A 13,241-nucleotide genomic window follows, 5' to 3' on the forward strand; every position below is an offset into this window, starting at 1 on the left:
ACGGTTGCACAACTCTCTGAATACACTCAAACCATTGAATCGTACACTTTTTTTTTTTTTTTTTGACCACACGGAGCAGCATGCGGGATCTTCGTTCCCCGACCTGGGATCAAACCCATGCCCACTGCATTGGGAGCACGGAGTCTTAACCACTGGACCACCAGGGAAGTCCCGGTAAATGTGTGTTGAATGAAGATGTAAAATGGGCGATGTTGTGAGGATGAAACGATCCCATTTATGCAGCCCTGGCTCAGAGGACACAGCAACAGGCAGATGTAATTGTCATCATCCTCACTGCACTTGTCCCCTGAGCAGAGCGGACAAAGGTTGACAGAGAGGTGAGAACAGGACACAGGGGGCGAGATTCTGGGCCAGGAAGGGCCAATCAGAGCTGCCCACTTGGGGGCCTCATCCAGGCCTCTGCCCTCTCTGCCTCCCCCCGGCCTCATCCAGTCCCCCATTCACTGGTGAAGCACGCCTCCTGCCTCAGGGCCTTTGCTCATGCAGTTTCCTCTGCTGGGGATGTCTTCCTTACCCTTCTCACCTGAGTTGCTCCTGCCCAACTTTCCCCACAGGCTCCCTCATCACCTCCTCCAGGAAGCCGTCCTGATCTCCCTGGCATGCTGGTGCCTTCTGTTCAGCTGTGGTTTCACATATGTCTGGGTCATCTGATTCTGGTCTGCCTCCCAGCTTGATGGAGCTCCGGGAGGGCAGAGACCTCATCTGCCTGTTCATCAGCCCAGAGCACAGAGCCCGGTACCCGGCAGGCGCTCTGCAGTGTGTGCGGGTCTGCCTGGGAGGCTCTGCGCCCTCCCTGCTGGCTCGGAGGGTCCGACTCGGAGCAGCTGGGCAACGAGGGGCCACAGGAGGGCCCAGCAGAGGAGGGTCCTGGCCTGCACCCTTGTAGGGGGCCTGGGGTGGGGGTGAGACCAGAGTCCACCTGTGAGGCCCACGGCACTGGACCACTAAAAATAAACTTCCCTTCTCCTGGGAGGGGTGGAGGAGGGCCACTGACGGCAGGGTGGTGGCTGTTCAGGGCATGAGGACAGAACATGAGGGTTGGAAGTGCAGGGACAGTGTCTCACGGGGCCAACACTGGGCCGGCCCCCTCCAAGTCACCCTAAGCCTTGTGAGGGGAGAGAGGGAATGAATGACACAGTGTTTCTGGGGTCACAAAGAGCTTTCTTACCCGGGACATGATTCCTTTCTCACTGCTACTCCGAGAGTCATTATTCTTCCCACCTGACAGATGAGGAACCGAGTCCCAGGGTCACCCAAGATCGGAGGCAGCCTTGGGAGCCATGTCCCTGCAGAAGCCTGGCCTCCAGGCCAGAGGACAGTGGGTGGCAATGGGACGCAGCAAACCCAAGCAAAGAATGGCTTTCCCATTTACAAGCACCTCTCATTAGTTTTGAAAGAAACAGATTTCCATACCAAATAAGGCGGTGGACTTCAGAGCCGCTGCCCACTTCACACAATTCCTTTTAAGAGTCCAGATGCAATTACAGTTGGAACTTGCCTGGACTGGCCTCCCCCGGCCTCCCCACGTAAACAAGCAGCCCAGCTGGGCCCCAGCTGGCCGGCCTGGGAGAGGAGGGGAGGGTCCCCACCTCTGCCTGCTGCCAGCCCAGCCTCGGGCGGGGCCGTGACCGTCAGCATCCTCGAGCCCTCCCCCAACCCCTCCCTAAAAACAAAGGCCCCGGGAGGCCAGCTGGACCCAGCAGGGAACAATCTGAGCCCCTTCTGAGGTTGGCATGTGGCCAGGGACATGGAGCTCCTCCCAGCACAGGAGGGCTGCAGCTCCCGGGCAGGTGCAGGGGAAGCTCTATTTCTGGTTTCTCTTTAAGATGCCCACAGAGGCACCCCCCAACCCCAATCTGGGCATCATGTGCTCCCGCAGGGAAAACATTGCTCAGAATTCCCTCAGGCTCCCTGGGCCATGAGAAAGTTGGTCCAGGGCAGGGAGCTTTCCCTGGTGGCTCCTGGGAAGCCACTGCTCACCACCCCCGTCCTCACGGCCACCCCTCTGGCCCCTGCACCGCCCCCCAGGCTTTGGCTTGGTGCCCCAGGACCCTGTGGGGACTCGCCGGGGTTGGGGGAGGCTGACTCATCCTCCCGCGCGGCGCACACACCAGGCACCACGGCCGCCAATTTCCCCGCTCGGCCCAGTCCCCGGGCGAGCGCTGTGATTTTCCACTTGCGCCATCTGACTGCTATTAGGGCTGGAGAAAAGGGAATTCCTGGCTCCAGAAGCCCGCAAGGGACCCTGGGCAGATTCCGGGGTGGAAGGGGGTGTGGGGTACCACCTGGGTGGCACTGCTGTCCAGCCACCCGTTCTGCCTTCCAAAGCACCTGCACCGCCCCCTCACTGGAGCCCTCACCCTGCGGCCTCCAGGCTTTTCCATCACAGCCCCTGGGGACAATAAAAACACCAGGTGGGGACCCGCCCCTCCCAGGCCTCCGCGCCCCGAAATGCCCAGAGGGGGCCGAGGGAAAGCATCGGGCAAGTGGACGGCCTGACACTCCTCCCTCCCGGGCAGTGGGCAGCCCCACGGAGCTGCAGATTCACAGCTGGACTCGGGTCGCAGTGCTCGGGCCAACACGACGTCATCAGGCGGAGAGCTGAGTTCCCAGCGGGGCTCCGGGGGGGCTCCTGAGCGGGGCATTCCTTCCCAGAGCCTCATCCGGGCTCAGCCCCTCCCCCCCTCGTCTTCCCCGTCCCCGCCCCCCTCCCGCCGGGCCTGGAGTTGGGTTTGGGGCGGGTTACACTGCCAAAGCGTCTCCTCCAGCAGGCAGGCGAGGGCTCTCCTCCACCCCGAGCTTGCGTTTCCTGAGGCTCCAGGCAGTGCTCTGCGCTGGCCTGCTGCCCTGCTGGTGGGTGACCAGAGGTGGGCATCACGGGAAGAGCCCTCCACGAAGGGGAGGCCCCTGAGGATCAGGCCAGCAGCTGCAGGTAGCGCCGCGGTGCCCGGGGCCCAGGGGAGGGCGTCCCGGGAGCCGGGGCTGCAGGGTGAAAGCCGGGCAGGGAAGGAGAAGAAGGCAGGCACCCTCGAGGCTGGCAGCCCCCGGACATCACACGGCCCCAAGCAGGAGCCTGAGACGGCAGAGCAGCGCTCTCACCGCCAGAGGAGCCCCCCAAGGCCCCAGAGTCCCAGGGTCATCGGGCCGCTTTGAGAGTCCCCGTCCTGTGTGGCAGGCCCGGGCACCCTGGTGATTGCTGACCCCCCCCCCCAGCTGTCCTCTGCTTCCAGCTCCTGCTCTGTCCTCCTGTGGGTGGGGGCTCCCCCTCTATCCCTCCCTACCCTCGCCAGCCATCCAAGCGTGCTTTCTGGAAGGGCAGGAAGGGGAACACCCAGCAGGCAGCACCCCAAGTGCAACAGCTCCCACCGCCGTCACGCACCCTGACAGCAGCCCCCTCCTTCCCCGGGGCCGAGCTCCAGCAGCTTGGGGCCAGCCCTGGGATGGACACCGAGGGGTCAGCCTCGGCAGCCACCGGAGTTTGGGTGGCTGCGTCCCACCTTCTCCCCGGTGGGCGGTGCCTGATGGGGTGTTGGCGTTGGGTGAAGGCTGTTCGTGAGACATTTTGAAAGGTGTCCCCTGTGTCTGGGGGGAATGACAGCCACAAGCTCACCCCGTGGCCAGTGCTCTCAGACCCAGCCCAGGCGGCAGCCCCGGGACAAGGAGAGGGGCTGGGAACACCGACAGGAGAATTGGAGTCTGACGGTTCCCACCGAGGCCTCTTGGTGTAAAGTCCTGTCTAGCGGGGGCCCAGGTGGGTTTGGAGCTGGGCGTGGTGGGCCGTGGTGACTTCCTGAAGCGGCAGACAGGTGGCTGGGGGCCCGTCCTTGGCCTTGTGCTTTGAGGGGAGGGTCAGCAGTGAGCTGAGCTGGCAGGCTTTTTGTCTGCTTTGGCCCAAGCTAGTTCTGTCACACGTCAGATCCTGACGTGAGGGGCACACGCACTCACACGCACTCACGTACGTCCCATACACATGTCACACACACGTCTTTCTATGGCGCACGTGGGGTCCAGCTTGGCTTCCTGATCTCTCTGCACGGAAGTGCAGTAGCTTTGCAGATGGCCCGTGGCAGGACAGCAAGGGCTCAGACACACAGGGACATCCACACCTCGAATCAACCACCATATGCCCAGCCCCAGTCGGACCTCATGGGCAGGCCCCAGCCAGCTGTCCTGGGGGCACGTGTGTCCTTGGGGGTCTAGCCTGGCAGAGGTGAACGGAAGAGGCTCTCAGAGTCAGGACATTCCTGGGGGCCAAGCCTGGGGCCCAGACCTAGGGGTGATGTGTGTCTGGAAGGGCGACCAAGAAGACAGAGAACGGTGTAGGAAGAGGAGGGTGGAAGGGGGAGTATCCCAGGCCAGGAGGGGTGAGGGAGACGCAGGCAGTTTGGGGGTTGCAGGCACGCGGAGAGCTTGGACAAGCCCCAGAGTGTGGAGAAGCATGAGGTCTGTCCGTGGCAATGGGGACAGTGGCCCAACTAGAGTCAAGACTGTCACGGGGGAGGGGTGGGAGGTACACAGTAATACGCACACCTCCTAGCCCCCCGCTGTCTGCAAACCCACACTGCACACGCCTCACGAGCTGGCTCACTTGTTCTCACGCATAAGCGCCGCCCCCCTCCGCGACGCGCAGCCACCTGGGGCCCCGGCGCGAGGCCCACGCCCTGCGGGGCTGCAGTCCGGGGCCGCGCCGTCCGCACCCCCGGCGCCGCCCGCTGCCGCTCCGGGCGGCCCTGTGCCGCTGGCTCCGGGAGGCTGAGGGTTAAAGAGGGGCGGGCAGTGAGCGGGGACCGCCTTCCCGCGCAGCCAATGATCGGCGCCTGCCCGGCCCCGCCCTCCCGGCCCGGGGCTGACGGGCGCGCGCGTGGCGGCCTAGGATGGAATTCCGGGGGAGTCCGGAGGAGGAGGGGCACGGCAGCCTGTGGCCAGGCTGTGCCCCCGCAAGGCTCCTCCTCCGCTGACAGCCTCAGTTTCCCGCCTGCACAGTGGGAGGGATGGGTGCTTGCGGGCGGGGGCCGAGGTCAGGTTGGGGGACCGGAGTCCATTCGAGTGCACCCGGGGCAGGCGGACCAGTGAGCTCTGCCGGAGGAGGGCGGACAGGTCTCAGGCAGGGACGCCCCCTCCCCGGCCTGTCACTACTTCTCCCAGGCCTCCCACCTGCAGTCCTGGCCGAGTCCAGCTGCCCCTGCTCCAGCCTGGAGCCGGGGCCACCATAGCGGCCTCGAGGCTGGTGCCGCCTCCAGCCCTCCTGTCTCTGCAGCCGCTCTGGTCCTGCAGGTACACAAATCGGCAAAGCTGCAGTGTGTGTGGCAGTTATAGTGTGTGCGCCCTGGGCAGGTGACCTCACCTCCCTGCCCTCATCATAGGGGAGTGACTACACCTGCCTCATAGCTGGTACCCAGGACCAAACAGGAGGATGGGGTGTAAGCGAGCAGGCACTCACTGACACGGGGTTGATGGTGGTGACAGCGATGCTGATGCTAACGATCGGGGTGCCCTGCCTTCCAGGCATGTGTAGGGGAAAGACCAGACACCTTAACATGTTACAAACACAAGGCCCGGGCAAAAGCCTCCTCCTCCAGGAAGCCTCCTTGCCGGAAATGATCTTTCCTCCCCCACTCTCCTGTCTGGGACTGAACCCCTGTCCCACCCCTGGCTGGACACAAAGGTGGTGTCCAAGAAATGTGTGCAGGTAAATAAAAGATATCTCCAGAAGCCGTCTGGCTCCAGAAATCTCAGAACAAGCGGGGAAGGAGAGGGGCTTCTTCCCCAGGAGGTGTCCCTAGGGTGTCAGCAGCGGGGAGAATGAGGGCCCCGGAGAAGGAGGGAGTGGTGCACACAGACGCCTCCTGCTCTGGACTCAGCAGGAAGCCCGGTGCCTCCCACAAGGCCCTGCCTCTAAGGCGGCCAGGGGATGGCTCATCAGCCTGCCCTCCAAGGGGAGAGCCCTGAGGGCCTGGGGAGGGGTCTGCGAGGGAGGGGAGAACACTGCGGCCCTCATGTGACTCTTTCTGCCTGGCCAGGTGGGTTGCGCAGGCCGGTGAGCTGTGAGCAGAGCCGTAAGGAATCTGGACTCACCAGGCCTGGGGATGGCTGGAAACTGCTCCTGGGAGACCCATCCCACCAACAGGAACAAGGCAAGTACCGCCATCAGCTCCCCGACCCGGGTCTGCAGGATGGTGTGGTGGGAGGGGGCAGACCCCGCCCAGCACCCCCTTCTCACACACACTCTGCCGCCCAGGCCCCATCCTCTAGCTCGGGACAGACAGGCGGGCAGCAGGGCCCCTCTGGGCTACGTGGCCTGGCACTGGTTACTGGTCACCTCGGATCCCCAGTGTCTTCGTCACCGGACGCCCTCGAGTCCCATCCTGTGCAGACCTTGGGGCATCTGTTACCAACCTCCAGAGGCCTTGTCAGCTCTTCCCTGGGGAGATGGGGCGGCCAGCTACTTCCCATGGCCAGGCCCTGCCAGGAGGCCCTGCGAGGCTGGCTCCAAGGGGGCCCTGGTGTCACGAGCCTCCGTGGGGCTCTGGGCCACCCTGCCAGCGTCGCCCAACGCCAGGGTCCGTTAGTCCCGGTTTACCCTCTGCCTCCGGGCACTAGCCATGGCTGAGACGCTGACGACCCATCAGGCTGACCCACCCCTTCTGCCCTCCCCCGCTCCTGCCCCCTACTTCTCTGAGGCCTTTGAAAACTCTGGAATTCCCTCCTGAATCCCGGGAAAAACCCTCTCAAGTTGGAAGGACCCCTGAGCTTACCAAGTTCAACCTCTGAGGAAATTTGAGGCTCACGCCAGTGTAGTAGCTTGACTGCGGTGAGTCCGGAGGTCGGGGCAGAGCCAGGACCCCAGCCCCCGGCATTTCCCCACCATGCCTGCAGCCCTGATGGTGACCACTGCAAGATGGCAGCCACAGGAGACAGAGAAGGAACTGGCTTGGGAGTCCCCAGAAATCCCCGGAGAAAAGGCAGAGCCCAGGGAGGGCACCAGGCTCCAGAGCAGGCATTGTACAAGGTGCTGTGTGGCCGGGATGGCAGCCACACGTCTAGTGACTCCCCGGCCCTCCCGCTCTGACTCTGAGGGGAGGATTGCAGACTTCTTCCAGCCTGCGAGAGGCACTGAGGGATCTGACCTGTCAGATGCAGCCCCTGCCACCCAGTTCCCTCCAGCGCTAGCGCTGGTCCTCCGTGGACTTGTTTAGACACTGGATCTTGTAAATTTCTGAGTCTGCTCCCCAGCTGAGAAGAGGAAAGGCTGAGTAAAGAGCGAGCTAAGGGGTTTGAGAGTTGACAGACAGACAGACAGACAGATGTGGGGTCAATAAATATATTTAGAGGACAGGATGCCGGGTAGTGACCGGGACCCCCATGCCCTGACCTTCTGGGGTTTCCCCAAAGTTTGCCGGCACCCTCCAGTCCCTGCTTGCAGGGTCCCCTTGACCGGAGCCAGGCCAGAGGTCCCTCCCTTTGTTATGGGGTGTCAGGCCCAGAGAGCAGTCTTTCGGGACCCAGCTTTCTGCCGGAGCTGGGGCCCATCTGGAAAGTGGCAGAATAGTCCTGCCTCAAGAACCTTCTGGTTTGTTTTTCAGTTTTGTTTTGGGTTTTGGAGGGAGAGTCATGAGCAATGGGTACTGACACCCGGCCTTAGATTAGGGGCAGGCCAGGTTCGGGCTCTGTGGGAAAGAGTGCTGGGATGGATTAGTGATGTCTGCTGGGGTGTGGGCAGGGCAGTGACAGTGCTCTGGGCAGCCTCCGCCACTGGGGATGGGAGGTCAAAATCCACAGCCTGAGCACCGAATCCAGCTTGTAGATGTGTTATGTTTGGCCCACCCCGTGTTTTTTAAATGTCAGCATTTAAAGATCAGGATAGTTTACATTACCATCTCGAGTTCTGGCTTCTCTGGGGAGAAGGGAAAAGGATGAATAAGAGCCACTCAGCCCGCTGGTCCCACTGGCGCCCACCGGCTGGAGCAGGGCACCGCCGACTTGCTCAGGACGGGTGCCCTCCGGTTTGCCACTGCCCCCCCACACTTGTCAGCTTCTTGCATGTGACCCACGTTCATGCATTTATATGCCAGCCCAGACCCTGCAGGCAAGACTGTCATTTAGCCAGATGGACTCACACGGCCAGACCAATTGTCAAAATACACAGCTCTATGAATAGCCACTGCCTCAGTGTCTCGCCCTCTAGGGACCCCCTTGGGTCAGATCCAGATCCCTCACGATCCAGAAACCCAGAGTTTCACCCTGGCCCAGCAGGGAACCAACGCTGATTCCCCAGGTCTCTCTGATTCCACTATAGGTCTGGGTCCACTTTGGTTTTGTTTCGGTAACTTACCAGTGATTTTATTTTTTAAAATAAATATTTTCATGTTTCAGTGTGAAAAATTGCAAGTTTTGTAACTTTGCATACACCTTCACCGATTCATTAATCGTTAGCCTGTTGCCACATGTGCTTTCTCTCTAGTATCTCTTTTTTTAAAAAATAAATCTTGATTATCTCTTGATAGGTACTTTCTTTCCCAGAGCTATTTGAAAGTAAATTGCAGACACCAAACCCCTTTGCACCCAAACAGTTTGTATCTTCTAAGAACAAGGACATAGCCACGGTACATTTTCCTCTTCAGAAAATGTAACGTTGGTACAATACATAGTCCACGTTCCCATTTCCCAGTCATCCCCCTAATAGCCTCTATAGTGATGGTTAGATCCACTCTACAATCCACGCTTACAGCCCTGAGTTAATTAGTCATGTCTCTTTAGTTTCCTTCGATATGGAAAGCTTCCTCAGTTTTTCTTTATCTTGCACAACATGTACATTTTCTGGCCGGTGGACCACCCGGTACCCTTATGAGGGACCGATGCTTTTCACCATTTTTACTATCACTCCTGTAGGCTGTGAGCTCCAGACTCTGGGGCACAGAATGGCAGCACTATGTCAGATCAAGGGTGTCTCTGCTCCAGCTGGAGCCCATTCATTGCTCCAGAGCCACGTCTGTAATCAGGACCAACACACCTGGGCTCAGCTGCAGGTTTGGGGGCGGAGCCCAGCACACCTGGTTGCAGGTGCGGGTTTGGGGATGGAGCCCAGCCAGTATCACCGCGTGTCTCCCCTCCACGCCTGCGCAGATGTGTCCGGGAGTGAGCGAGGCCCCGGAGCTCTACGGCCGCGGCTTCCTGACCATCGCGCAGATCACCATGCTGCCACCGCCAGCCGTCATGAACTACATCTTCCTGCTTCTCTGTCTGTGCGGCCTGGTGGGCAACGGGCTGGTCCTCTGGTTTTTCGGCTTCTCCATCAAAAGGAGCCCCTTCTCCATCTACTTTCTGCACTTGGCCAGCGCGGACGTCGGCTACCTCTTTAGCAAGGCCGTGTTCTCCATCCTGAACACGGGGGGCTTCCTGGGCTCATTTGCCGACTACGTCCGCGCGGTGTCCCGGATCCTGGGGCTCTGCATGTTTGTCACCAGCGTGAGCCTCCTGCCAGCCGTCAGCTCAGAGCGCTGCCTGTCGGTCATCTTTCCCTCCTGGTACTGGCGCCGTCGGCCCAAGCGCCTGTCGGCTGTGGTGTGCTCACTCCTCTGGAGCCTGTCGCTCCTGGTCACCAGCATCCACAGCTACTTCTGCGTGTTCCTGGGCCGCCAGGCGTCTGGGCCGGGCTGCGGGCACGTGGACACCTTCCTGGGCATCCTGCTGTTCCTGGTCTTCTGTCCGCTCATGGTGCTGCCCTGTCTGGCGCTCGTCCTGCACGTGGAGTGCCGGGCCCGGCGGCGCCAGCGCTCGGCCAAGCTCAACCACGTCATCCTGGCCATGGTCTCGGTTTTCCTCGTGTCCTCCATCTACTTAGGGATCGACTGGTTCCTCTTCTGGGTCTTCCAGATCCCGGCCCCCTTCCCCGAGTACGTCACCGACCTGTGTATCTGCATCAACAGCAGCGCCAAGCCTGTCGTCTACTTCCTGGCCGGCAGGGACAAGTCACAGCGGCTGTGGGAGCCCCTCAGGGTGGTCTTCCAGCGGGCCCTGCGAGACGGGGCCGAGCCGGGGGAGGCGGGGGGCAGCACGCCCAACACGGTCACCATGGAGATGCAGTGCGCCTCGGGGAATGCCTCGTGAGAGGCCAGCTGCTGGTGGGGAGGCGGCAGCCAGCTGGAGTGGCCTCCAGAGACCCTTTGCAGGAGTCAGGAGTTGGGCAGCAGCCCCGGGGCCCGAGTGCAAGGAGAAAAATCTGCTCCCCGCCCGCGTGCCGCCTTCTCCCGGGGCAGAGGCTCTGGGCGTGGCCGAGAGACAGAAGAGCCACTTCCAAACAGACCCCGTGGCCTCACCAGGCTCCCCGCAGCTATCCTCCTTCCGTGACCCACTGCAGAAGTTGCCCCCGGGCGGTGGGCCGGGTGTGGGGCTCCTCCCCGCCCCAGGATGGCCAGGAAAGGAGAGGAGGGGGTCACGCAGCCCATCCACCTCCTGCCCCATCAGCCAGCCCTCCTGAGAACAGCCAGCCCATCGCCCGTCGGGCCAGCATCTTTGTCCTGCTGTTGGGACACCTGCTGTCTCCTTTCTGCCCTGTCAAGGCAAGGGTGCTACCTGGGAGACGCTTCTCCTTAACCCGCCTGGGAGCCCAGTCTTTCTGCACATGACGTTCCCTTTGGTGGCCGAAATGGGGGAGCCTCTGGCACGGCAAGTGCCTGGACGCAGGAAAAGCCGTCGGCTGGCTTGAGTGGCTCACTCTCGTTTCTGACTCCATGCCAGCCGGCATGTCTGAGCTGCCGTCCGCCTGGTCTGAGGGGCTCCGGAAGGCCGTCCAGGCAGTCTCTGAGCTATAGCCCCACCCAAAAGTGGGCACTGGCTCTACCTGGCCACCTCAGCCCACCTACAAGCACGGTGGCCCAGTTTGATGAAAGATAATACGTGTATATCAATAAACGTTTTCTATCTCGCAGCGAGGAAGGCTTCCTGCCCTCTGTCCTGTCTGTGATCTTGTTCTCACAGTGAGGACCCCACTGGCATCCAAAGCCCAGACGGGCAGCCTTTCCACGCCGCCCCCCCGTGCAGCCCGCTCTGTACCCCAGTTCCCGTGCCGCCTCTCCCGGCTGGCCGGTCTACACACCGGCGTGCTCCCTCTCCTGCTAGGGTGTCCACTCCTCAGCCGGAGGGAGCTTGGTCCCCACGCTACGCTCTGTTGGCTAACCCCCATGCACTTTTCACCCACCCAGGGGCCCCCCACTCCCCCTGGGAACCTTAGTTTTCATCACACCTACTGGGTTCTAGGCTCTCTGCTGGCTACTAATACAGTCCCTGCCCATGAAGAACACAGTGTGCGGGCTTCCTTGGTGGCACAGTGGTTGAGAATCCGCCTGCCGATGCAGGAGACACGGGTTCGAGCCCTGGTCCGGGAAGATCCCACACGCTGCGGAGCAACTAAGCCCGTGCACCACAATTACTGAGCCTGAGCTCTAGAGCCCGCGAGCCACAACTGCTGAAGCCCGCATGCCTAGAGCCCGTGCTCCGCAACAAGAGAAGCCACCGCAATGAGAAGCCCGTGCACTGCAACGAAGAGTAGCCACAACTAGAGAAAGCCCACGCACAGCAACAAAGACCCAACGCAGGTCTTATTTTATTTATTTATTTATTTAAAATTTATTTATTTAAAAATAAATAAGTTTAAATAATAATAAAAGAACACAGTGTGTCCACACAGAGACCCCCAGGGTGGCTGCTGCATCCTCGGCGATATTGCACCCCCTGCCCCACCCAGAACTCTCTGTCCTAAGCTCTCTGAGGCAGGGCTGGCGTCCCTGTGCCTGTCACTTCCCGAACCCCAGCCATAGGCTGAAGCCCCTCCCAAGAGACAGCCTCCACTAGAGCCGGGCCGGACGGCTCCCTGGCCAGCGCCTCGCCTCCGGCAGCCCCAGGAACAGGCCCATCTTGGGCTCCTGATGTCCAGCCTGGGACCCCCGCCACTTTGGGGGAAGATCTGGGAAAACTGCTCACTGCATAGGCCCGGGAGAGACCAGGGCAGGGGCGTCCGGGGTCCGGGGCAGGAGCAGGGCGCCCCTCTTCTGTGGAGAGCCAGGAGATGGCAGGGCGGGCGGGGCGGCTGACGGAGGGAACTGCCCGTCCAGGAGGCAGTACCGCCTGGTGGCTGGCATTCTGCCTGCAGAGCCCTGGTGATCGCGGAGAAGGGCTGCAGCACCACCGTCGGGCCGGCTGACCCCCAAGTGCATTGCCCTGACGACCAGCGCCCGGCAGCCCGGCTCCCTTTGCTCACAGCCCCAGCTGCTGCCCCAGCAAGGCCACCGCTCTGTGTGGTCCAGTGGCGAAGTTTCCAGGAGCTTCGGGTGATGAAGCCGGGGTGCCCACCTGCCCCTTTCCCAGCCCCTGGGGTGCACCCTCCCCAGCCTCTCCTCCACACACCAGTCAGAGAATCCCGGGAAAGCAGAGTTGGAGGCCACCACAGCTGACACTTCTGGGGACTCGAGAAACCAAGTGGGGTCCTGACGACGCGTGTCAGGGGGTGGGGTCGGGACCACTGGCTGGAAAGCTCCCAGAGGTGCAGGCCTCCCTCCACACGGCGGAACGGCTTCCCAGGCCTGCAGGTGCCCCAGGGGGCCATCCAAGGCCTGGTTCCTCGGGGCGCAGTGCATCCCAGCCCCTGGGGCTCCCCTCTTTCTCAGGAGCCCCGAGCCCCCCGTGGGGAGCTGACCCCCACCCGGGAGCTCGACGGCGCCTTCCTGCCTCTGTCGCGGCTCAGAACCCAGGCCCGGTGGGTGGGTGGGCAGCCCTCACCAACTAACAGGGCCTGGAGGTCAGGACAGGGCTGGGCCTTGTATGAACGTACACGTGCCCCTGGCAGACGCTAAGCCCAGAAGGGCGGGGGCCGAACTCCAGGAACGGGGCCTCTCCCGGCCCCGGGACCTTTCTCCCTGAAGTCTTGCTAGGAAGTCAGGCCTCTGCTCCTTTCTGCCACTCCAGCCCCCAGGCAGCGTCCAGGCACAACCTGCCCACGCCCTGACCACCTCGCTTCTGTGCTAGTGGTTCTGTGCTGCTGGTGGGGAAAAGGCCCACATACCCACAAGCAGAAGCCTCAGGCCCTCGACCACTTTCCTCCTCCCTCCTTTGGTATTTAATTACTGAAGGGGCCACGGAGCCCACTGCAGGGGTGGGGTGATGCGCCTCTGCTATCCCCACCCCCCTAAAACGGCATATCCGGGCCCCCCCGTGGTGACCAAATG

The 13,241-nt window shown here is 61.8% G+C and overlaps 1 protein-coding gene across 2 annotated transcripts; it reads left to right on the forward strand.

The window, feature by feature from the left end:
- The first annotated feature begins 2,729 nt into the window (after positions 1-2,729).
- On the forward strand, positions 2,730-10,952 carry LOC101272784 (mas-related G-protein coupled receptor member F). 2 transcript variants are annotated; one of them, XM_049712992.1, is made up of 3 exons: positions 2,730-3,772; positions 6,042-6,155; positions 9,145-10,952. In XM_049712992.1, the coding sequence occupies exons 2-3, from the start codon at positions 6,108-6,110 to the stop codon at positions 10,126-10,128; spliced, it is 1,032 nt and encodes a 343-aa protein (XP_049568949.1). In that variant the 5' UTR covers positions 2,730-3,772; positions 6,042-6,107; the 3' UTR covers positions 10,129-10,952. The 2 variants fall into 2 exon arrangements, with proteins under 2 accessions (XP_049568949.1, XP_004278093.1); XM_004278045.3 differs by having other exon boundaries at positions 2,734-2,953.
- The last annotated feature ends 2,289 nt before the right edge of the window (positions 10,953-13,241 follow it).

The sequence above is a fragment of the Orcinus orca genome, chromosome 8, assembly GCF_937001465.1.
Source record: "Orcinus orca chromosome 8, mOrcOrc1.1, whole genome shotgun sequence".
NCBI classification, from domain to species: domain Eukaryota; kingdom Metazoa; phylum Chordata; class Mammalia; order Artiodactyla; family Delphinidae; genus Orcinus; species Orcinus orca.